The sequence below is a fragment of the Dendrobates tinctorius genome, unplaced genomic scaffold (genome assembly GCF_039654945.1).
Source record: "Dendrobates tinctorius isolate UK_male_01 unplaced genomic scaffold, ASM3965494v1 ptg000043l, whole genome shotgun sequence".
Lineage (NCBI taxonomy): Eukaryota > Metazoa > Chordata > Amphibia > Anura > Dendrobatidae > Dendrobates > Dendrobates tinctorius.
In genome coordinates this window covers 12502501-12528262 of record NW_027361711.1, presented here as the reverse complement: position 1 = coordinate 12528262, position 25762 = coordinate 12502501, and the positions used below count along the sequence as shown (strand labels likewise).

At 43.1% G+C, this 25762-nt stretch overlaps 1 protein-coding gene across 5 annotated transcripts in view; it reads right to left on the bottom strand.

Annotated features, from left to right (window-relative positions):
• SH3TC2 (SH3 domain and tetratricopeptide repeats 2) overlaps window positions 1-25762 on the bottom strand; it is a 154749-nt gene that overhangs the window by 79888 nt on the left and 49099 nt on the right. For all 5 annotated transcript variants that reach the window (XM_073575210.1, XM_073575208.1, XM_073575211.1 and 2 more), the window contains 4 exons: window positions 15074-15179; window positions 13229-13372; window positions 5517-5721; window positions 2083-2159 (listed from right to left, as the gene is read on the bottom strand). In XM_073575210.1, the coding sequence (XP_073431311.1) occupies window positions 2083-2159; window positions 5517-5721; window positions 13229-13372; window positions 15074-15179 (532 nt within the window). The remainder of the gene's footprint in view (window positions 1-2082; window positions 2160-5516; window positions 5722-13228; window positions 13373-15073; window positions 15180-25762) is intronic.

Sequence of the window (25762 nt, the reverse complement as noted above, 5' to 3'; positions counted from 1 at the left end):
GCGTCTCTATTTTTGTGATCTCGGGTTGGGTGAGGGCTTATTTTTTGTGAGCTGCTGTTTTTATTGATACCATTTTGGTGCGGATACTATCTTTTAACGCCCTTTATTGCATTTTAATGCAATGTCACGGCGACCCAAAAAACGTAATTCTGGCATTTTGACTTTTTTTCTTGCTACGCCGTTTAGTAATCAGGTTAATACTTTTTTTTATTGATAGACTGGGCAATTCTGAACGCAGTGATACCAAACATGTGTACGTTTGATTTTTTTTTTTATTGTTTTATTTTAAATGAGGCAAAAGGGGGGTGATTCGAAGTTTCATTTTTTTTTACTTTTTTATATTTTTAAAAACATTTTTTTTTACTTTTGCCATGATTCAATAGTCTACATGGGAGACTAGAAGCTGTCATAACCCAATCAGCTCTGTTACATACAGGCGATGATCAGTTTGCCTGTATATAGTAGAATTACTCACATGCTATGAGCGGCGACCACCGGACTGCACTCACAGCAAGCCAGCAGTGACAACCATAGAGGTATCACAAAGACCTTCGGTTGTCATGCCAACCCACCAGTGACCCGCGATCACGTGACGTGGGTCACCGGTGGGCAAATTTCCGGCCTGATTACTGGAAGCGCTTGTTAAATGCCGCTGTCAGCATTTGACAGCAGCATTTAATGGATTAATAGCCAGGGGTGGATCACAATTCCACCCGTGGCTGTTCTGGGCACATGTCAGCTGTTCAAAACAGTTGACATATCCTGTGAAAGATGTGGGTGCACTGCCAGAGCCCACATCAAAGGGAGGGAGTGTAAATGTACGCCCGATGTCGGAAAGGGGTTAACTGATGGCCTATAAATTGTGTCTCACTACCAAAGTGCCACACAAGAAACATTTCATGATTGGTAAAACCAGTGAGCTGTCAGAAAGACCTTCAAAAGTTTATTTTTGCAAAACATACTGATGGCAATTGTTAGAGAAGAATTTCTAAACTATTGAAGGACCCAGTGAGCATTGTTGGGGCTATTATCCAGAAGTGGAAGGAAAATCATTTCACCATAAATCAGCCACAACCAGGTGCTCTCCGCAAAATTTCAGGCAGAGGAGTGAAAAGAATTATCAGAAGAGTTGTCCAAGAGCCAAGGACCACATGTGGCTAACTACAGAAAGACCTGTAGGTGCAGTAGGTACAGTTACTTCAAAGAAAACAATTAGTAATACAGTCATCCTCCATGGCCTGTATGCACACTCACCACGCAATACTCTATTGATGAACAAAAAGCATGCTCAAGAGTGTTTAAAGTTTTCTCAGCAACATTTAGACAACCCTGTGAAATATCTAGAATATATATAGATGTCTATCGTTCCTTACTAACTAAGGTCAAACTCAGTGTCCCTCAATGCCCTAAGTGTAGTCGGTGGTATCCACTGTGCAATAGGGTGGTGAGTGAATGCCATCAGCTATATTTTGGCTTTGGGCAATGAGAGTCACGGAGTGTGAACTTGGTTTAAATGAGGATTGTGTTTTCCAGGTGGCTCAACCTAAAAACATAAAGAAGGAGGCCTAGTTGTAGTCCTATGTAAAAAAAAACAAACAAAGGTAACACATTATGAAATCTCAGTAGCGAATTACAAACTCAATTATCTACATAGTGACTGGTCCACAGCCCCCAATGAACAGATATAAGCTGTATCTGGCAACTTTGAGAACCGATACTGGATAAACTTTTCATTGATATTGAATAATCGATATATTGATGACTGGTTGAGAAGAAGGACAAATAATGAATAAGTTAGATATTATAAAAAGCAGACAACCTAATTTAATGGATCATAATAACCAGCTCATTGGTAAAGGGGGTAAGTCAGTATAAGGGATTTGCTAGTCTTTACTCCAATGCAAATGTGTATTAGTACATCTTCATCACATTTTACTATACAAACATTCCTGGTACACTTCACTGCTGGGACATGATGATTCTGAGCCATACAAAGGGAGATTGTGCGATTGTGCTATGATTAATTGATATACACAAGTGCAACAATAGCATGTCTGTGTGTGGTGCGGTAAGGAACTTTACCTATTGGCTGAGATGTAATGTTCCGGCAGTTCTGCTCGGTCACGTTACAGGATGTTGGGTATGCTTTCAGAAACCATCTAAAATAAAAATATTAAAACTAGTTAGCACTTTTATCCCAATTTCTCATATTACTATATGTCTTGATTCATAGGAAAAGTGACATAATTAGAGAAAAATTAATGTCATACCAATATTTTCTTATTACAAATTACATGAGCAATTTCCGTTGTTTCCCTGCAAAATTAAGTGATTCGTAAATGAGGAGTTGAAGGGCTGCCACGAGCATATCCGCTGTGTGTGAATGCAGCCCAAGTATAGCAGCAGATAGAAAAAATTTGCCTACACTGATTCTTTATAGGAAGTCAACAGGTCAGGAAAGACGTTCGCACCAATAGTTTATTTAGCCTAAAGGAAAAACAAAATAATAAGGGTATGTGCATATGGCGTCTCTTTCAGGACCGTTTTGCCTGGAATTCTCCTGAAAAATTGCCCCATAAAATGAACATAATGCACAGCAATGTCAAAACAACAATGCTGTGCACAATTTCCGTCTTATGTGACGTCCTTTAAAAGCTTCAGACTTCGGAAACCCCAAAGTGGTTAAAAGAAGTGATATGCTCATTCTTCCGGCAAATGTGAATTTAAAGCTGCCCGATCTCCATAATTGAAAATATTAAGTAAAAGACATGTACAGTGGATTTGCCACAAGAATGACGATGAAACTGCTTCAGGAAAAAGCCAGCATTTTCCTGAAGTGGCTTTGCCTGTGCAAATTCGGTGGTTGCAGAGGCGTCTTAAGCCCCCATCACACATACCGATCTCGCTAGCGAGATCGCTGCTGAGTCACAAGTTTTGTGACGCAACAGCGATCTCACCAGCGAGATCGCTGTGTGTGACAGCGATCAGCGACCGGCCCCCCTGCCGGTTATCGCTGATCGTCCTGGAATGGCCAGGACATTTTTTGGATCGCTGGTCTCTGGCTGGCCAGCACGCATCACTGCGTGTGACAGGTGGGAGACCAGCGATCAATGATCAGCGCGCTGGTAACTAAGGCAAACGTCAGGTCTCTAAGCGGCGCGCAGCGCTTAGAAACCTGATGTGTACCTTAGTTACCAGCGCGCTGGTGCAGGGAGCTGGTAACCAAGGTATAAATCGGGTTTCTAAGTGCCGCACGCTGCTTATAAACCCGATGTGTACCTTGGTTACCAGCTCCCCGCACCAACGCGCTGGTAACTAAGATACACAGTGGGTAACTAAGTGACGTGCGTCGCTTGTTACCCTCCTGTCGCTGGTGCTGATCGCTGGTGAAGCTGCCTGTTTGGCAGCTCAGCAGCAATCATGTAGCGACTCACCAGCGATCCTGACAAGGTAATATCGTTGTCGGGATCACTGGTGCGTCGCTATGTGTGACGGGGCCCTTAATGACGTTATGTGTACAAGCCCTTAGTAAGTACCTTTACATAAGAAAAAGAAAGTTAGGATCCATTATGACCTTAGTGATTTTTCTCTTCCACAAAAAAACAGACCAATTTCCATCAGTGTGCTAGATCCATCCTTTTCTATCCATAAGTCTACTTTTACTATTTGTATGTTATCCACTTTTCTTGCATGCAAATATCCTGTAGATTTCCAAAGCTTCATCTAATAGCAGCCAGAGAAAATTGACAACACGATTGACATCTGTGTGCTGTCTGTTTTTTTTCACTGGTTCTTTCCCTTGAATAGGCAAGGCTGGTCCTCAAATTAGACCATATTCAGACATGGTCTGTTTTTTTTAGTGCTCCACCAAAAACCTGACATGCAGAGGTCCATTGTCTAAAATGGGCGCGTGTTCTCTCAGCAAAAAAACAAAGAAGCAGAACACATATGTGAAACTTGGACACAAAGTGCAGCCACGGGTGGGATTAATACTTCTCTACTTACCCTTTTTTACATATGTCCAACACTGAGCATTGAATAGCCCCTGTTGAACAGGGTTAAAAAGATTATCTGGCAGGAAATACAAAAAAGTTCCTTCCCGTTTTCAGGTAGGACTAAAGCCAGCCGTACACATGAGACGTCTACCAGCCTAATCTTCCAATCTTGACAAGACAGGCCAGATATCTAATATACATTCCATGGGAACCACTGTGTCAGGGTTTCTTTTCCAGCATGTGTTTTATTTCTCGCCCAAATAACCCACTTCAGAGAAAAGCTCTTAATTATGATTTAGGGTTACATTATAGCTGTCTTCCTGTTACTCTTGGAACTCTTTGGTAGTAGATATTGAAGTCTTCTTCTTGTTAAATTGATTGCTTATTTGTAAGTACTTGAGTGATGCAGACATAGCCCTGCATTCCCTTCTCAACTGTGAAGGAAGAGTTAGAAACGGATGTAGCACTACGCCTGCTCTGCATTTCCTTTATTCTCAGTTTCAGTCTGAGGCCCTGAGATTGGACCCCCAATCCTAAAGTGACAATATATTTTAACATTATAGTTCCAGAAAAACAAAATAGCAATTATTAATTACGTGCTGTCCAGCAAACATTTATGAGAAAATTGAGCTCTCCAACACATCGGTGGTGCTCAGTGGTGAAATTCAACATGTATTCATAAGTTCCATCAGAAGAGAAACTCCACAAGTCTCACCAAGCGTTGCACATACAATTCTTAGCTTAATTGGCAAGGAGAGTGACACATCAGCAGAGACAGCGAAAAAGTTACAAGCAGTCAGTCTATAGCCTTTACACTTGAGAAAGCACCATCTGACCATGGCCATGGGCTGACTGCTTGTATCTTTCACCCTATCATGGCTGGTGCATCTTCTTGTCCAATAAAGTTATGAATAAAGTTCGCAACGTTTGGTGAGTGCTGTGGAGTTATTTTAACAATATGCAGTCCCTTTATATGAAAACCTTTAATGAGGGATGTCTAAAACACATAAATTTGTCCCAGAATTCAGGTAAATTTTGCCTATTTAGTCCAATTTATACTTATGGTTGGTAAACATTCCAGTTAAAGGTTTATTCAAATCAGCAGCACTGTTGTGTCGCTGGCCCAAGAAATCTAGAAGCTATATGAGACAGATTTGCTTCTGCAGCATCGAAATCTTAGGGTGACTGAATTTTGCTGGCATCAGGAGCTAAACGTGCTCCAGAGATCCCAGCCACTGGCACCGCTGTGCTTCCAAGCTCAACAGTAAATAGCGTTTATTCACTACACATGTTCGATCAATGCTACTACTCAGCGGCGGTGGCCAATCTCATTGCACCAAGCAACAAACAATAGAAAATGAAAATTGTTGTTACCAGGAGAGAGGGGGCAAATTTTAATACAATGTAAGTTGGAAAAATGTTTGTTTTTACAAGCACTCTCCAACAATACCCATCTATGAGGAAGGGGACAATATGTGGCTCATTTCTTTTGTGTATCATGAAACACTGAAGAGCACTTACTGGTAGAAAGGATGCGGCAGTGGCTCCACTGCTATAATGGGCAGTAAGCCTCGTTCTCCTGTGCTTAATGACTGTCCTTCCCATGATGACTCATCACCAACGTCTTTAACATATACCACATCGTTTATAGACACTGCTAAGAATTCTTTCTCCTCTTCCACTTGTGCACTGGCATCATGTACCACGGCTCTTGCATAGAAGCACCCTTCAATGCAAAAGATGAAAACATTAGTCTCTTTGACTTACAGTAAGCTACAACAGAGCAATAAATGTTAGCTGACTCTGGTCTGAATTAAAGGGGTTTTCTATAGTTTGAGAGTCCGATTGCTAGGGGTCCCACCGCTGGGACTATGCCAATCTGAGAACCAGGGTGTGTGAATTTGAGCATTGGTTGATCATGTGTTCTGCTGCTCAATTCATTTTTATGGGAATGCCAAACACCAGTCAACAGCAGTGCTGAGCTACTTTTTGCAGTCGTAGTAATAATGAATGGAGCAGCAGTGCACATCATCAACCATCACTGTATTCCCAAGAGGCTCTTTAGAGTTTCAGTTCTCGGATCAGTGGGGGTCCCTGCAGTCAGACCCCAGTGATCAGAAAATCATCCCCTATCCAATGGATATGGGATAACTTCAAAACTTGAGAATAACCCTTTTAGTATGAATTAGATATAGAGGATATGACATACACACTATAGAGGGTGCAACTTACTGCCTACACACACACAGTTTGATAAGAGATCTCATTTCTGGTGAGTAAGATTCCTTTTGGTCTATTTTATAAGTTGACTATTACTTACATGAAGTGTAAGAAAGCTATACCATGCAAATGGAAATTTAAAGCACCACTCCAGCGTGTGTGTTTTTTTTCACTGCTGGAGTGATGCTTTAAACGTAAGTCCCCTGCCTCGGTCATATACTCACTCTCTGGCATCTTTACCATTTTTCGGTTCGGCTCCGGTCCCACATCGACATCTTGTGAGTGCAGCTTCTGACTGGTTGGAAGTCAGAAGTTATGTCACAAGCTCCCAGTGCAAGTCTATGAAAGCCAGAACAAGGCTCTCATAGACTTACATTAATTAGTGACGTCCACTCCAGCAAATGCTGGAGCAGCCGGCAGGTCACAAGCTGCAGATGATGGACTGGAGCAGCAGCAAAAATGGATGAAAATGCCAAAAGGTGAGTATCAGACAGGGGTCCGGAGACTTGGAGTGGTGAAATAAAAAACAACGCTAGAGCGGTGCTTTAAGGCCACATTCTATTGTTCAGTATTTTACAACAATTTTTGTATGCTAAAACCAGGAGTGGATGATAACTGCAGAAGGGTTCCCTGAAAAATACCCACAGGAAAAATGCCCACAGGAAAATTGTCCACAGGAAAAATGCCCACAGGAAAATTGCCCACATGGAAAATTGCACACACGGAAAATTGCCCACATAGAAAATTGCCCACACGGAAAATTGCACACACAGAAAATTGACAATTGCAGCATCACAAAGTTTAAGATCTATGATTTTTGAGGTGCAAGGTGAGAATGTTCACATGATATGTGATTAACTTGTGATTTACAGCTGATCTAGTGCAAAACTGCAAAAAATGAAGATCTGTGTTTGTAGCAGTCTGTCATTATCAGCAACAGATAGAGTCTACTCTCATCTCTCAGTGATTCTGCCTTACTCCTTCCACCAGCCCAAAACAGCAGCACATGCAGAACCAGCAGCAATGTAATCCAGAGGAGCTATCACAGCTATCAGTACTCACAAAAGTATCACTGTATTACTGTGGAGTTACATGGGACTGCAGGTCACATCTAATACATTATCATCTCAGTGGGAGCCCACCAAAAGCAGGGAGCTGCTGGCAGAGATAGTTGGCTGGAAGCCCAGGAGGCACAGCAGAAAGGTGAAATTCTGCCACTTGTACCACCTTGTGTACTTGCTGAGAATGTATGTTTTAGAAGTAATGTAACTGGAGTCCGATGGGCCCCAATGCCAAATTTGGACCTGCCCCCCCACACACACACGTTGGTCAGATGTATGGGCCCCTGTAGTGTTCTAAATTCTATAAAGACTTATCAATTGCCCCTTTCATTATGTAGTAAAATGTCCCCCATCCTGGTATATATGCCCATCATCCAGGTGAATATGTCCACATCCTGGTATACAGTACATGTCCCAATGATGGTATATATGGTCCCCATCCTGGTATGTATGGCCCAAATGGTCTCCGTCCTGGTATATATGCCCACTTCCTGGTATATATGTCCCCATTCTGGTTTACATGGTCCCCAATCCTAGTGTATGTGTCCCCGTTCTGCCCCAATGCATAATTAAAAACAAAAACATTCTACTCACCTTTCCTCTGCTTCCACGTCGCCCAATGTCTTTTGTATCCACCGCACAGCCCGGCAGCTGACATCAGAATGTGCGACATTGTCATGCGCTGCTCCCTGTGGCTGCACCTCCGACGTCAGCTCACAGCCACTGCATGTGTCGCAGTGCAGCATGTATCGCAGTACAGGGACCCGACGGGTCTCTGCAACACCATGCATGTCATCTGGATCTGCGTCTTCAGTGAGGACGGAGATCCAGCAGAAGCAGGCATCTGTACCCCCGTGCCTGCTCGTGGCCTTCAAAATAGTCATTGCACCTCTGTGTTTTTTCTGTTGGTGAACCAATAGTCTTATCAATGTGTGTTCCCCTCACCCTGTGTTGTCTGAGTGGTGTTCTACCCGTGGAGATCGAGTGCGGGCGTTCAGTGGGATGAGCCCTGGTTTTTGCGGGTTCTTGAAAGACAACCAGGTCAGCAGACAAGAGCAACCATTGACCCATGTGTCTCCATAGTGATGTCACTGACCAACACAGGAGCCGGACGTGCCAGAGCAGCGCCACTCTCCCACTGATTTCAGTGGCAGTGAATCTGGCGCCTGCAAAAACGCTTAAAAATGCTTACAAGAAGCATCCCATTCATTTTAATGAATTCCGCACTTTTTGTGCATATTGATGCGTTTTTTTTCTGCGAAAAAACGCATCGCGGTAAAAAACACAGCATGCTCATTAATTTCACTGAAAAATCCGCATTTCTAACTTTATTCTATGAGACTGGGGATGGTCCGGAAAAAATCGCTGCAAAAACGCACAAAAATTGTGGCAAAAACGTGTATTTTCTGGGAAGGAGACCGTTTTTTGTCAGGAATTTCTGCATACGTGGGTACATAGCCTAAGCGTGAACAGATCCTACATAGTTATGTATCATACACATATACTGCAGGTGTAGGCAGGCATAGCATGAAAGAAAATGCAGAATGGATTTGATTAAGGGTCTCTAGGCTCATACACACCACACTGAGCGTGGAATTATTTTTAGCACAGTGGACTGACAGCTCGTAAGAACAGAATCTGTACTCTGGGACTAGGTGAACCAAACCTGTAGAACCTGGAGCAGTCAGCTGGGCCCAGAGACCTGTGGTGAAATCCATTCTGCATTTTTATTGCTGCCTGTGTTGTGCTGTATTGTATTTCAATGGAGCCCATGGAAGTCAACTGGGTTTCCTTGTTGACATTATTTCACATGTTCCTTCCAGCGCTTCCCCACCCCCCATTGTTTCAAATTGGCAATCCTGTCATTCCTTTTGGTACAACCCCAGTGAACAATGACTTTCCTGCGGTGCCAGCCAATTGTGTTTTAGTTAGTTAAAGCATGTACTTTAATAGCTCAATCCCTATATTTTTTAATTTCTTTTCAATAAAAGTGTATTTTGAGTTCATCTAAAGTATTCTAGCCAGTGGAACAACAAAGTTATGATTTAGGCTATGTGCCCACGGTGCGTGTTAAAACGCACACCAAAAACCGGACTCCTTCCCAGAAATCGCGTGTTTTTTTCTGCGCGATTTCACCGCGATTATGATCGCGATTTTGCCGCGATTTTCGTGTGCGATATTCAAGCACTTTCCAAGCGATTTGAAGCATCGCTTGGAAAGTGATTGACAGGTTGGTCACACTCGTCAAACATAGTGTTTGACGAGTGTGACCAGGTTTTCACTATTGAGGCCGCCTATACGGCATCAATAGTAAAAGACAGGATGTTAAAATGCTAAAAAAAAAAAAAAATCAGTGTATATTTACCTTCCGGCGTCCCGCTACATTCCCGGGCCACAGCGTTCCCAGTAATGCCTTGCGAGACCTGTGATGGACCGTGCCGCAAGGCATTACTGGGAACGCTTAGGCCGGGAATGCAGCGCGGGACGCCGGAAGGTAAATATACCCCGATTTTTTTATTTTTTATTCTTTTTTTTACAGGGGTATGGTACCCAGGGCCTGAAGGACAGTCTCCTCTCCTCCACACCGTGGGTACCAACCGCACATGAGACGCTTAACTTCCCGCATGGTGGGCATAGCCACATGCGGGAAGTAAGCGATTCTCATGCATTCTTATGGGTGCGGAATCGCAGCAATTCTTTGCGATTCCGCACAAAAGAATGAGCATGCTGCGATTTTTTCCGCGATGCAATTCCGCTGCGGAAAAAAGCGCAGCATTAGCACAGTATGTGCGGAATGCCATAGGAATGCATGGGGGGGCGTTCTGTACACGATTTTTAAACGTTTTCGCGCCGAAAATCGCAGCAAAAACGCTTAAAAATCGCTACGTGGGCACACAGCCTTACTCGGGGTTTGAATATCTTGCATTTCATTCTATCAACGCAGTGGTGACTTGGAGATGCCGACTGCATCGCTCTTCAAAGTGCCATTCAATTCTCAAAACAAAAGATGACAACGTAGTTCAGTAACCAACAGAACATTATCATGACTCCTACCCTCAAAAAGCAGAAGCAAATGTGCTTCTGTGCTGCAGAGCATCTCACCTAGAATTCTATATTATTTTCCTGCTCTGCAGAGCATCTTACCTATACCTGTATACTATCCCCCGTCCTGCAGAGCATCTCACCTATACATGTATACTATCCCCCTGTCCTGCAAAGCATCTCACCTATACATGTATACTATCCCCCTGTCCTGCAAAGCATCTCACCTATACCTGTATACTATCCCCCTGTCCTGCAGAGTATTTAACCTATAATTCTATACTATTCTCTGTCTTACAGAGCATCTCACCTATAATTCTAGATTATTCTTCTGCCCTGCAGATTGTATCATGTATGCCTGTATACTATCCCCCTGTCCTGCAGAGCATTTAACCTATAATTCTATACTATTCTCTGTCTTACAGAGCATCTCACCTATAATTCTAGATTATTCTTCTGCCCTGCAGATTGTATCATGTATGCCTGTATACTATCCCCCTGTCCTGCAGAGCATTTAACCTATAGATCTATGCTACTCTCTATCCTGCCGAGCATCTCACCTATAACTCGCTACTGTTTTCCTGTGGGTATTCACGTCTGTGGGCAATTTTCTGTGGGTATTTTTCACATATCATGTGAACATCCTCACCTTGCACCTCAAATATCATAGATCTGAAACTTTGTGATGATGCAATTGGCAATTTTCCGTGTGGGCAATTTTCCGTGTGGGCAATTTTCCATGTGGGCAATTTTCAGTGTGGGCAATTTTCCTGTGGGCAATATTCCTGTCAGCAATTTTCTGATCACCCTGCAGGGGTGGTGATGTGTTTCTATTCTACTTTTCTTCTGATTGTTCCTTTCCTGATTTTGACTTACAAATACTGATGTCAAATACTGACTAAATACTGAACGTGTGAATGGGTCATCTCAAAGAGACTATTACTATCCCTATGTTATCTTAGGACAAATGGGTGTCATAGAGGTAGGTGCCTCACTAGGAACCATCCTTTATGAGACCGAAGAGAGATACTTTATAGGAACCGGTTCTGTTCAGTTATACTCCATCTTATAATTATTGCAAAGACAACCCGTCATCTGAAAGGCAGCCATACCATGTTACATATTAGAAACATCTGACTGGCCATAGCTTTCCCTAGCAAAAAGTAGGGTACAGGACTAGCGTCGGACTGGAGCACCTTGGGCCCACCAGAGAAAATCATCCTTGGGGCCCACTATGTAGCTACATAGAAATAAATACAACACAAATTGTGTGGTAAAACATGCTAATATCAGGGTATAATATAAGGTAGTACACATCTAAATTATGTAGCAGGGGTTGGGGTAGCCCTCTCATAGAATATAAAGTAGCCCCCCCATAGAATATAAAGTAGCCCCCCCATAGAATATAAAGTAGCCCTCTCATAGAATATAATGCAGCACCCTCATACAATATAATGCAGCACCCCACAAAATATAATGCAACCCCCTAAGGTATAATGCAGTCCCCCATAGAATATAATGCAGCCTCACCACAAAATATAATGTAGCCCTCCCCTCAAAGCATAATGCAGCCCCTCCATAGAGTATACTGTAGCCATCTCATAAGGGATAATGCTGCCCCCATCATATAGTATGATGTAGCCCCCCTCAGATTATAATGTAGTCCCGAGAGAATAATGTAGCCCCCACACAGAATATAATGTAGCCCCCTCATAAAGTATAATGCAGCACCCCCTCATAGGGTATAATCCAGCCCCTCTCCACCTTCATCATTGTTCTTCCCTCCACCCCATCATTGTCCTCAACCCCACCTCCATCATTGCTTTCTCCCCCATAACCCCCACCAATGCCCATTCCACCACCTCCATTATTGCCTCCTCCCCCACCACCATTGTCCTTTCCACCACCACCATCATTGTCCATTCCACCACAACCATCATTGCCTTCTCCCCCCACCACCCCATAAATGCCCATTCCACCACCTCCATCATTGCCTCCCCCACCACAATCATTGTCCTTTCCTCCAGCCCATTACTGCTCTCTCCATCACCCACATCATTGCCAATATCAAATGCACACACATATAGCACCACACAACTCTCTCTCACACACAAAGCACCGCACCACTCTCTCTCACACACACACACAAACAAAGCACCACACCATATACACACACACATGCGCATGCATGCACGCACGCAGGCAGACAGACACACAGCATCACTCACCTCTCCCCACATTTCCCGCTGCCGTAGCACATCCCGGCAGCAACTTCCTCGCCAGCAGCTTTCTGTCTGAAACAGCTGCATGCTGAGTGATGATGTCATCCAGCCGCGCTGTGTCAGACAGGAAGTGCCGGGCAGGAAGCAGGACGCCATGGGATCCCTGCAGCTCTGCTGATTGCCTTCAGAGTGAGCCACCCTGGAGGGGCCCACCTCCGTGGCCCTGATGCAGCCGCACTGGCTTTACATGCGGGCAGTGTTAGCCTCAGCCAGTGGCTAAGACTGCCCGCTATTAAAGTGAAATGGTATTCACTCCTCTGGACGCCTATGGGGGCGTGGGGAAGCGTGAATATTAATTTCTCTTTAGCAGCGGGGACAGGCTCCTGTCTCCAGCCGCTGCGCCGCTGGCACAGGGCAGGCCCCCTTGACTCAGGGACCCCCATAGCTGCTGGGTGTGTCACTATTAGCAACACACCACTGACTGAGGGCCCCTGGAGCAGTGGGGGCCCTAGATAGGTGCTTGGCCAGTATGCCAGCAGGTGTCAGTGCCTGCGCCCACCAGAGAATCGTCCGGTTCTCCGGTGGGCCAGTACGACCCTGTGCAGGACCCAAGGTAATAAGCTGGTTGCCTTGCATTTTAAAAAATGTTTCCTCTAATAAAAAGAATCCTTTTAGTGATCTCACTTACCTTCTTGAAGAAGCAAGCCAAGATACAATGTTGCCAGTTCATCTTGATTTACAGATACTTGTATTTCTGTGTCTTCCACCAAGGCGGCATTCAACCAATACCTCTCATCAAAGAGCAGATGTTCCAGAGTGCAAGCCACAATACCTAGCATAACATAACATATTCAGTATTCATTTATAAATATCAGAGCCAAACTAGTATAGAAGGATTACTTTTCAACTATACTGCTAATTATGACATTATATGATGCTCAGTTTATGATTAAAAAACAAAATACAAAATAATAAATTGGATCAATAAGCAATGATTACACACAGTGATGTGTGATGAATGGAAATATTGTGCCATCTAGTGGAACAAGAGAGAATCTACAGGCATCTTCCACTAAGACACTATCGGAAAAAAAGGCAGTGTTATGCTTTATGATAAGTCATAAACAGACAGTTATACAGCTCTAAACATATACAGCTCTGGCAAAAAATAAGAGACCACTGCAAAATTTTCAGTTTGTCTCATTTTTCTCTTTATCGGTATATTTTTGAGTAAAATGGAAATTGCTCTTTTATTCTATAAGCTACTGACAACATGTCTCCGAATCTCCAACCACTAAATTTTGTATTTATTTTCAGAAAATGAGAAATGGTCAAAAGAACAACAAAATGCAGTGCTTGCAGACCTCAAATAACGCAAAGAAAACAAGTTCATAATCATTTAGAAACAACAATACTAATGTTTTAACTCAGGAAGAGTTCAGAAATCAATATTTTGTGGAATAACCATGATTTTTAATCACAGCTTTCAGGCGTCTTGGCATGCTTTCCACCAGTCTTTCACACTGCTTTTGGGTGGCTTTATGTGACATTTGAATAAGATGACGGTCATCCCGGTCAGTGGAGAGTCGTTTTTGTCCTCTGCCGGTCTGTAGCTTTGTTGTCCCCAATGTCTGCTGCTTGACCTTTTTGTAATGGACTGCCATCTTAGAAATTTTAAGGATGGGGGCAACATGAGGCTTACTGTATCCCTCTGCTAGTAAAGCCAGAATTGAGCCCTTCTTTTCCTTACTCAAGACTTTTCTTTTCAACTTCTTTGGCATGGCTAAAAGTTTTTTTTTCATCCCTGTTACTTTTGGGCTATTACTAGCACTTGTTTTGCCATCCAGCTTGTTCTATTGCAAGAGGATTGTGAACACCACAGCAGGGTGTTTTAGACTTTCCTTCATTAAATAAGTTTTGGTTCAGGTGATCACCTAATCAGAAGCACATTAAATAGAATGAGGTGTCCTCTGGTTGGAATTCAACTGACACTGGAATGGAACGGCTGTCAGACAGGTAGAGAAGCTGGTTTTCATAAAACTGTGCAGTGGTCTCTTCATTTTTGCCAGAGCTGTATAGTGAAAAATCAATTGCATTTGACATAAAAGGATAATTTCCAGAGTCGTAAGTTATCCCATACTAAAAGATGGGGAATAACTTACAGATTTTTGCATATCTGATAACTGATAGCTAGTGGTGAGCGCAAATGCTCTTTCCTCGAGTTTGCCTAGGGTGCTCAGGTATGCACCAAGTATCGCAGGTGCTCGAGTGAGATGTTCGAGTCCCTGAGGCTGCATGAAAAACATGCGGAGATTTCCAGTGTTTGTCGGGCTATTCCACCATGTTTTGTGTCTGTCTAAAAGCCATGAAACATGCGGCCGTGGGAACTCAAACATGTCACTTGAGCACCCGCGATACTCGGTGCATACCAGTGCAACCGAGGCAAACTCGAGTAACAAGCACTTGCACTCATCACTAGTTGTCAGTGAGATAAGGAAATTTAGACTATGTTTGCTACAAATGTTGCCATTACCAAGTGAGAGATATGTAGTAAATTTCCAGATTTCCTCTATAGTTTTGAAGGTGACAATGAAAACATCATTCTGTGCTTGAATGGAAACTAACCGGGCAGACAACTCCTAAAATAAGAAAAAATAAAAACAATCATAAAAATGAAAGCTACATTAATTTTATCAATTATATACATTCGGTTAAAATAGTTTTTACAAAGTAGAACATGAAGGAAGTGTTAGGATTTTTTTTTTCTTAGAACTTCATGTTTAAGTACAGGTGATTGTTAAATAAAATATTAAAGTAACATAAATAGCAAAGCTCTCAGCAATTGGGCATAGCCAAGAAAGCCAGAAATGTCTGCTTACGGGCCGATATAGGCAGGCAGAACCTGCCCAAAGAACATGATTTAGGGTATGTGCACACGTTGCGGATTTGCCTGTGGAATTTTCTGCGTATATTCTGCATCTCTTGACAGAAAATGCAGGTAAAAATCTGCAAGTTTTTGATGCATTTTTTATGAGTTTTTTATGCGGATTTTCACGCGTTTTTTAAGCTAAATAAAGATATATTATTTAACAAAAAAAAAAGAGTTGTGATGTCATTTCTTTGTCCAGCCTCTTCTTTTACATTCTCCATTGAAGAATAATGTTTACACACACAGATAGATAGATAGACAGGTCTATAGATAGACAGACAGACAGATAGATAGATAGATAGATAAATAGAAAAAAAAACAGATAGCACAAATGAGCAGATTTTGGGTGCAATACTTCATGAATAATGCGGTTGTCCAATGCAAAATATAAATGGAAAAAAATCAGGCAGCACTCCAGTTCAAGGAAAAATTTGTGGACTTTAATCCAGCACCAAGTGGTGCAACGTTCCGACCTCACAGCATGGTCTTTGCTTGACAAAGACCGTGATGTGAGGTCGAAACGTTGCACTACTTGGTGCTGGATTAAAGTCCACAATTTTTCCTTGAACTGAAGTGCTGCCTGATTTTTTTTTAGATAGATAGATAGATACAGGGGCGTGACTACCGCGCCCGGAATTCTTAGGGGCCAGATCGCGGCGCTGCAGCCGCTCATTGGCTGTGCAGCTCCGTGCTTTGATTAGCTACCAGGCTGCAATTGGCCTGACGTGATGACTGCTCTGTGCGCACAGGACCTGTGATGAGATCACAGGAGGTGAGGAGTCAGGAGTCACATGATCAGGGGCCTCAGCGTATGCAGGACTCTGCTGTGCTGGTTGTCATGGTGCTGGATGAGGGTAAGTTTATGAGTGGGGTCAGGATGGGTTTACAGGGTGGATGTAGCAGAGCCGTGTGTATACAAGATGTACGGAGCGGAGCTGTGTATGTACGAAGTGTATGGAACGCAGCCATGTGTGTACGAGGTGTACGGAGCGGAGCCGTGTGTATATGAGGCTTGCGAAGCTGCGTTTGTACGAGGTGTATGGAGAGAAGCCGCGTGTGTACAAAGTGTACGGAGCGGAGCCGCGTGTGTAGGAGGTGGATGGAGCGGAGCCGTGTGTGTACGAAGTGTACGGAGCGTAGCCGCATGTGTATGATGTGGATGGAGCGGAGTCGCGTGTATACGAAGTGGACAGAGCGGAGCCGCATGTGTATGAGGTGGACTGAGAGGAGCCGTGTATAAGGTGGACAGAGCGGAGCAGCGCGTGTACGAGGTGTATGGAGCGAGATGTGCATGTATTTTGGCATGGGGGGCCCCATTTGAAAGTTCATATCGGGGCCCATAACTTAACGTAGTTATGCCACAGGATAGATATATCTATAGATAGATAGATAATACCAAGCCTGATGTTTAGTAAGAAACATAAAATGGTACATAAAGAGTTAAAGAAAGACATACATACAAAAAAAAAATCTGAGTAGGCCGGGGTCACACTTGTGAGAAACTCGCACCTCAGTACCGGGCACTGCCGCTGGCACATTGGGTAAAGTTTACTTTGTTTCTTAATCCCTAACTGTTTGTGGGGAAATTTAGCACCACTTTTTGTGCATGCTAGTTTAAGGTTCCCTACCATTGTATCTATTTGACTGGTGCTAATCTCCATAGGGGCGCTGTGCAATTATAGGTGCTTGCATGCACATTACACCAGTGGGACCGCTCCATACTGCTCTTCATTAGGGGGGGGTTTAACTCCCTGAGTCCCATAGTGGATTGAGTGTTAGGCAGCTATGGAGTTGCTCTCTTGGTTTCTTTACACCTTGTGTGCTTACATTTGGGTTACATTGGTCTGTATCACATCTGGGTGATGGTCACTCATTTCTCTCATCATTTTATATCTTTCATGTGACTATTTTTAATAAGTCCGGGACTTATGTGTGTCCTTTTGTACTAATAAAGTTGTACATTTCAGTAGTGGACTTTTGTCTTTATCCTCTTTGTCTCATATTCAGGTCAAGTCCTTACTACATTTATGTATATGGGGAAATTAAGCACACTGATGTATTACTTTTAAAAATGCAGCTTTGGAGCCTCTTTGTATGTGCTTTTTTTTTTACACTTGAACACACCAGTCTGATGATGGGACTACTACTGTCCCATCATTGGCAAGCTGTCACTTTAGCAAGCATAGCCGGATGGGACTAGTAGTGCCATCAGACGATGCCTGCCTACATACAGCCCCGCACACACACACAGCCCCGCACACACAGACACCGGCACACAGATCCGCACATATTCTCCGCACACACTCTCTTCCTCCTCCCGATTTGCAGCGTTTCTCACACGCAAATCCGCAGCAAAACCGCAGATCTTTTTACACCTGCGGTTTTGCTGCGGATTTGCCTGACTCAATGGAATTCAATGGGTGCAGAAACGCTGCAGATCCGCAGAAAGAATTGACATGCTGCGGAAAATAAAACACTGCAAATCCGCGCGTATTTTTCCGCAACATGTGCACAACAAATCTCAATTTCCCATAGATTAACATTGGTGGTGCACTACACTGCAGATTTGACGCAATTCTGCACGTACTAAAACGCTGCGGAAACGCATCAAAGCCTGTAACATGTGCACATAGCCTTAAAGTGAACCTGTCAGCTCCACAGCCCCTCCTATACCTCCACCATAACGTTACATAAGCCTATTCCTGGATTATAAGAAGGTCTTTTATGTGCTATACCCTTATTTCTGAATCTGAAAAGTCAAGTTTTAAATCTGGCTTGTGGTATGCAAATTAGCCAAGACTAGTCCATGTATTTGTTCCTCCTGAGTAGTCCTTCCTTAGATTTAGGGCCCCGTCACACATAGCGACTCACCAGCGATCCCGACAATGATATCAACGTGTCAGGATCGCTGGTGAGTTGCTACATGATCGCTGGTGAGCTGTCAAACAGACAGCTTCACCAGCGATCAGCACCAGCGATGCCGAGCGCGTGGCATCGCTGAGTACTTTAGTTAGAAGAGCGCTGATGCAGGGAGCTGGTAACTAAGGTACAATACACATCGGGTTTCTAAGGGACGTTCATCACTTAGAAACCCGATGTGTACCTTAGTTACCAGCTCCCTGCATCAGCGCGCTGGTAACTAAGGTACATATCGGGTTTCTAAGTGACGCACGTCCCTTAGGCCTCTTTGACACTTCAGTTTTTTACAATCAGTCACAATCCGCCAGGTTTTGAAAAAAACGGATCCTCAATTTTCTTTTGCGGATCCGTTTTTTTTCTCCATTGACTTTCATTAATGGTGGATTGTGACGGATTTCTGTCCGTTGCATCCGTTTTTTTTGAGGATCCGCCAAAAGTTGCTGTCCGTCACCATCCTCAAAGATTTCAAAACGGAGCTTGTAACGTTTTTTTTCTGGCGGATCCTCCAGACACTCATTTAACCCGAAATTCTTTCTGGGTGCCGGACAAAAAAAATTCATATTCTCTCTCTCTCTCTCTTTAAATTTCCTCATTTTCAGGATCCGTCTGAAAATGGATCCTGTGGCATCCGTTCACATCAGTTGAGAACGGATCCGCTTGTCTGACTTTTTGGCGGATTTCAACTGATACAAAAAACTGAAGTGTGAAAGAGGCCTTAGATACCCGATGTGTATGTTAGTTACCAGCTGATCGCTGGTCTGCCGCCTGTCACACACAGCGATGAATGCTGGCCAGCGGGAGACCAGCGACCAAAAAAATGTCCTTTCCTACAGCGATCAGCGATACCGACAGGGAGGCCGCTCGCTGATCGCTGTCACACACAGCGATCTCGCTGGTGTCAAAACTTGTGACTCAGCAGCGATCTCGCTAGCGAGATCGCTATGTGTGACGGGGCCCTTAGTCATTATATGGAGGATTGGGTGGTGTGATAACACTCAGTATTCAGGTGACTTCAACATCAGGGCTCCTTATGGAAGGCAGGCATGATTTTAACACTATTTGCAATCTGCAGATTAACCCTGCATCTGCAGGTAAATGTGGGCTTGACAGGTTCTCTTTAAGTGACCTTCTATGACAAGATATTGTGCTTTATGAATCATTATACCATTTGCTACATCTATACAGTATATAAGATATCTATATATAGGATGTAGTTAAATATGCTATATGTTTGATTCATTTCAACAATGAAACAACTCTGAAAACTCTAAAGTGGGCTTCCACTGACAGTCTTGGCATAAGCCACTCCACTTAGCAAGTCCTAGGGAACATTTTGGTATTCACACTGAATAGTGATCTAGTTTTCTCTGCAAAGGCCTTTGAGTTGTGTCCATGGAGTAGCTGCTGGCCCGTGGAGCGAGTTGGCAGAGGACTAGTAGTATAGCTGTATTATCATGTCTATAACTGGCAAGGGGCTAAAGTGATATATTAGTAAAGATTTTTGCATCTTTGTTCTGTTTGGATTTTAGAGATTCAATCGTATGGGCTGTCTCTGCTTGTCAGTGGTCTCATTATTTCATTTGTTATACAAGTTTATTTCAGATGACATTTGTATGTCTATTTTGTTGGTCATTCTTTTTTTAACATATTTAACATCACCCTATTAAAGAACAATGCTTGACAGCCACATTACTTTCTTTGCTATTGCCCCTCTACAGAATATAGGCTTTCATTTCCAGGCATGATCGGGTACATTGCAGACATATTGAAATTTTAAAGCAAAAAAACAACTATATAGTAAAACTTAATAAGGAAACAGCAATATTAACAAAAAAATGTAAAAAAAAATCACCCTATTCTTTATTCCGTCAACATTCATCATCCCAGTGATGATCTCTGTATGCATACATCTAAGAATGTTATCTCCACTTTCAGCAAACCATCAACCTTGCTTACGAATGACAAACTATAGGTCAACACGGACTGTCTTGGTTACAAATCCCAAGCCTCCTAATATGAACCCTGTTTAGCAGTGGCTCCGTGGACTCTGGCCAATTGGCAAGATGCCCAGATTTGTTGACCTTTACGTGACACAACGTGGTATGAAATGTCTGTGCCGCAGCCCTGCTCTGGTATTAGTGAGCAGAGGGGCTGCTGGGAGGAACGGACATTCCTTTAGAGCTTTAGTTGTTTCACCTTTGACATGTAGAGAGACATCACTGCTGGATTCATTGTACCGGTCAGGCAAAAACATTTATTGCAGGACAATTATATCCTGTAAATTGTTTATTACATACAGTTGTGCTCAAATGTTTACATACCCCGGGAGAATTTTTGCTTTCGTGGCTTTTTGTCCACTCATGGTTAGTTGTTGGGTGAAGCCGTTTATTGTCAAACTACTGTGTTTTCTCGTTTTAAATCATAATGGCTCCCAGCCAGCTTCTACCCGCCTCACTTCAGATGATTGACAAGTGGCTCCATATTGGAAAAACCCATGCAGTGTTCCAGAGAAAAACATACATTACCTGGCCGCAATCGTGTAATCATTCTTTCCATGGTTTGGACAGCAGGAATCAAGTGACAGTTTCCCTCTTTTAACAAGTGGTAAAATTATATATGTCCTTATTTAGTTGAGAGTGCAACTTTGCATGCACTACAGTTCTATTAAAGTCCACAACTGCTGTTAAAGGGAACCTGGCAGTACATTCTTGCTGTCCGAACCACAGGCAGAAAGAATCAAAGACTGGCTGTTTTAACATTCAATTATTTACCGTGAAATGCTGTGAATATGTGTCTCGGATGATTAATTTGAGACAGATTCCCGATGTCTTCTCCTCAACCCACTCCCCTAAACGAAAAGGTCTCTCCCTATATAAATATAGGGTGAGACACCCATCAGTAAGGGAGCAGGGTAGGGAGAAGCTGCTGGTGAACTGACTCTGACCTGTCACCTGAGATTTTACCGATGTACAGCTTTTTAAAGTATGTTTTCTATACAATAGCGCAGTTAGGGTCTCATTTATGCAACAGAGGTCTAGCGATGGATTTACTGCCAGGTTTCCTTTAATTGTGCAGGGGTGCCAATCTTCATTCAGCTCATATGACCCTGGAACAACTATGGCACTTATGACAACTCTGTAAAAGTAAATACTTATGTCCCCCCAAAAAATTGAGAAAAGTATTCAAGGTGTGATACCTTTATTGGCTAACCAGAGAAATTATATTTGCAAGCAAGCTTTCTGGGCTCAAAAGGCCCCATTCATCAGACTAGATTACAAGTGAATTAGTAATTCACTTGTAATCAAGCCTAATGAAGCGGCCTTTTGAGCCCAGAAAGCTTGCTTGCAAATATAATTTCTCTGGTTAGCCAATAAAGGTATCACACCTTGAATACTTTTCTCAATTTTTTGGGGGGACATAAGTATTTACATCTATTTTTCTGGCTAACACGGTACCACAATTTTATTTTGTATTGTACATCGACAACTCTGTAAGAAACTTAATTACAGACAGCCTGTTTCGTGGTTGCCCCTCTCATCAGTGTAGTGCAGGAGTGGGCAACTAATTTTCCAAAGGGGTCACATGAGAGATGGTGACTGTTGTGGAGGACTAAACCACAAGGCTGAACTTAGTTGTATTCAATATTATTATTATTTTATATAGTTTTTTAGTATTTAATCTTGATCAGAATTAAGTATACTGACTATCTGTTACTGCTAATACGTGTTACCATAGGGGTTATTGTGACATATTCTTCTTAGGCCTGTTTCACACCTCCGCTTTTTGACGTCAGCTGCAATCCGTGAAAAGAGCTAACAACGGATCCGTTTGCGTTGAGACACCAACGTGTGGCACCGGACCGTTGTTTTGACGGATCCGCTGAAGTCGGCTTTTTAAAGGAACCGCAGCCTGGAAAAGGAGAGAGAGAGAGATTTTTGCCACTCCCGGAGCGGCATTTCATGGTTAAAATGCTTCCCGGGGTAAAGCTTCCGGGCCTGCGCACTTGAAAATAGCGGACCGTCAAGGAAAAAATACGTTGCAGGGTCCGTCTCATCCGCCCGGGAGACGCTAAAATCTTGGCGGATCCGTCCAAAAACGGGTGGGACGGACGACCGTCAGTCAAGATCCGCCAATAGTGTAAGTCTATGGGGGAAAAAAACGGATCCGCCCCTATTTTGGCGGATCCTTTTTTTTAAAAAATTGGCGGATTTTGACTGATGTCAAAAAACGGAAGTGTGAAACAGGCCTTACCAGTAGTGACTAATTAAAACCATATAATTTACAGCTTTTATAAAGTTTATAAAAACAGTAAATCATACTGCTCCTATTATTCAACCTTTGTACCTTAATCAGCAGCTCCCCCACACAGTATGATCCCCCACAGCACCACCTGCACATACTACAGTGGACTATGATGACTCCCACATCTCCAACCACACAGTGGATGGCTTTCACAGCCCCCACACAGTATGATGGGCCACTCGGTCCCCCACGCAGCATGATGGCCCTCACAGTTTATCTCTGGTCATGGTGCAACACTCATTAATAAATTAAGCATTCACTTATATTGTAGCTGCCTCTTCTAGGTGGCACTTCCATGATAGATTATTTCATTCTCTGAGATAGCTAATTAGCATACTTTTCTTCTCATGAGCCTTTCCAAACAGATGCCATACTCATCTAACAGTACTTCCTTGAAATTTTATCATGAGCATCTCAATCAGGTCCACTTCTAGTCTGGTTATCCATGGCAGGTAGACGTCTTCTGTGGACAGCATCCTCAACTGCATCCTAGGAACCTCTGTTATTTTCGTTATGATGTTGCCAGAGGCACCCAGTCTGCCGGGCCAAGGATGCCGGTCACAGAATTGAAGACTTCCTTGGTCAGGCTATCTGAAAGGACTAAACAGGACTCCAGAATCTTTTTGCTCAACTGTAATTCCTGGTCATGTTGCCAGGTTCATTAAATGGACATACAGTTACATACTGTATTTGGTAGCTACCTCTCATAGATGGCACTTGTAACATAGTTTATTTCGTTCTGCAACAGTGCTATAACTGGTTCATTACATGTAGGTTCTATGGATAAAAGCACTATAACTTGTATTGCATGTTGTATGAACAGTTTTATGCCTAGAACAAACTGGTGCAATATACAGACTATGTATTTTATATACTGTATGTAGTACAACAGGTATATTTCTTTTTGTCTTTCTTTTGCAGTCTATACCGAAAACTGGTGAAATAGGCAACATATGAACTAGATTTTGGGAAAACTCATGGACGATGATACGTCTGAAGTAAGCAATAAGAACTGAAAACTGCAATCCAAAACCTACTGTGTACACACACTATGTACACATGTCCTAATACTGCAATATTAAAGAAACATCTATTAAAAATAAAACTAAGAATTGGTTGATGGCAGGGGCCTATATAGAAATCATTGGGCCCTATAGCAGAAGACCTAATTGGAGTTCGTCCCTCAAGAAATATTCAGTATAGTAGGTAGGGTTATTGCACATAAACATAGTTACCAAAGGGATAAACCTCATTTTTTAAAGAAAGAGAGAAGGACATGTATTGCAGCAATTACAATGTTATGTTGCACCTTCTGGAGCCCCTTAATGTTCTCACCCACTACAACATCCCTTTCATGGTTCCATTAATTTTGATACGAACAAAAATGCTCCCAATTACTGTATGATACCATCACAGTTGGTTCCTTCATAATACCATTCACAAGCACAGTATGATACACCCATAAAGCCCCCAACACAGTATGATACCCCAATAGTTCCTTTATTTTGGTGATGCCCCCACAGTCCCCCCTACACCTATTAAGGGGCACCCAGTGACCCCAACATAGTATGCTGGCACCTACAGTCCCGCAAAACAGTATGATAGAACCCACAGTCGAAAACCAAATATAATGGTCTCTCTCAGCCCTCCACATAGTATAATAACCCTACACATGGTATAATAGCCCACACACAGCATAATGGCGCCCCCTAGCCATATATATAGTATAATGGCCCCTACAACCCACCACAAAATATAATGACTCCCTCACTGTATAATGGCCTCCAAACAGCTGTTTAAACATTATAGTGGCCCCCACACAGTATAATGGTCCCTATTAGCCCTCCATACAGTATTTTCTCCCAGACAGCCCTCCACACAATAAAATATCTCAAACACAGTACTCCGCATAGTATAAGCCCCAACATAATACTCCAGACAGTATGATGCCCCCCCCAGTATAATGGCCCTCTCAGCCTATACACAGTAAAATGCTTCTATCCTCCACAGCATAATAGTTCTCCCAGCCCTTCACAAGAAATAATGGTCTCCACAGCTCTCCACATTGTATATTGGCCCCTGCACAGTATAATGGTCTACCACAACTCTCCACATATTATGATAACCACCTACAGTCCACCACATTTTATAATGGCCACCCTACAGTCATTCAAAATGTACAATGGCACCAACACATTATAATGGCCCCAATACAACCCTCCACACAATAATAGTCGCCACAAAGCCTTCCAAAAAGTATATTGGCCTAAACACAGCATAATGACCCTCACATCCCTCCACACAGTATAGTTGCCCAAAAACAGCCCTCCACACAGTTTAATGGTACCTACACAGCTCTCTACATAGTATAATGGCCCCCACACAATATATAGGTCTCCAGATAGTATAATGATCCCCACAGCCCTCCACACAGTATAATGGCTCCAACAACTCTCCACACAGTATAACAACCCTCATAGACCTCCACATAGTGAGTCCCCACAGTCCTCTACGCAGCATGATGGCCCCAATACAGCCCTCCACACAGTATAATGGTCCATACACAACACTCCACACATTATAATGGTCACCTCACAGCCCTCCAAACAGTATATTGGTCTCCACATAGTATAGTGACCCCCACATCCCTCCACACAGTATAATGACCCCAAAGCAGCCTTATACCTAGTACAATGGTACCCACACAGACCTCCACACAGTATAATGGCCCCACACAATATATTGGCCTCAACATAGTATAATGACCCCCACAGCCTATACCACACAGTATAAAGTCCCTCATAGACCTCCACTCGGTATAATGGCTCCCACAGCCCTCCACACAGTATAATTGCTCTCATAGACCTCCACACAGTATAGTGACCCCCACAGTTCTCCACATAGTATGATGGTCGTTACACAGTTTCCACACAGTATAATAGCTGCTAAAGCATCCCCACAGACAGCATAATTGCCCTCACAGTATCACACACAATCTGTGCCCCTATAGTCCCCCCACATAAAGTTGATGGCTCTCAAAGCTCCCTGCATTTTAGGATGATCCCATATCCC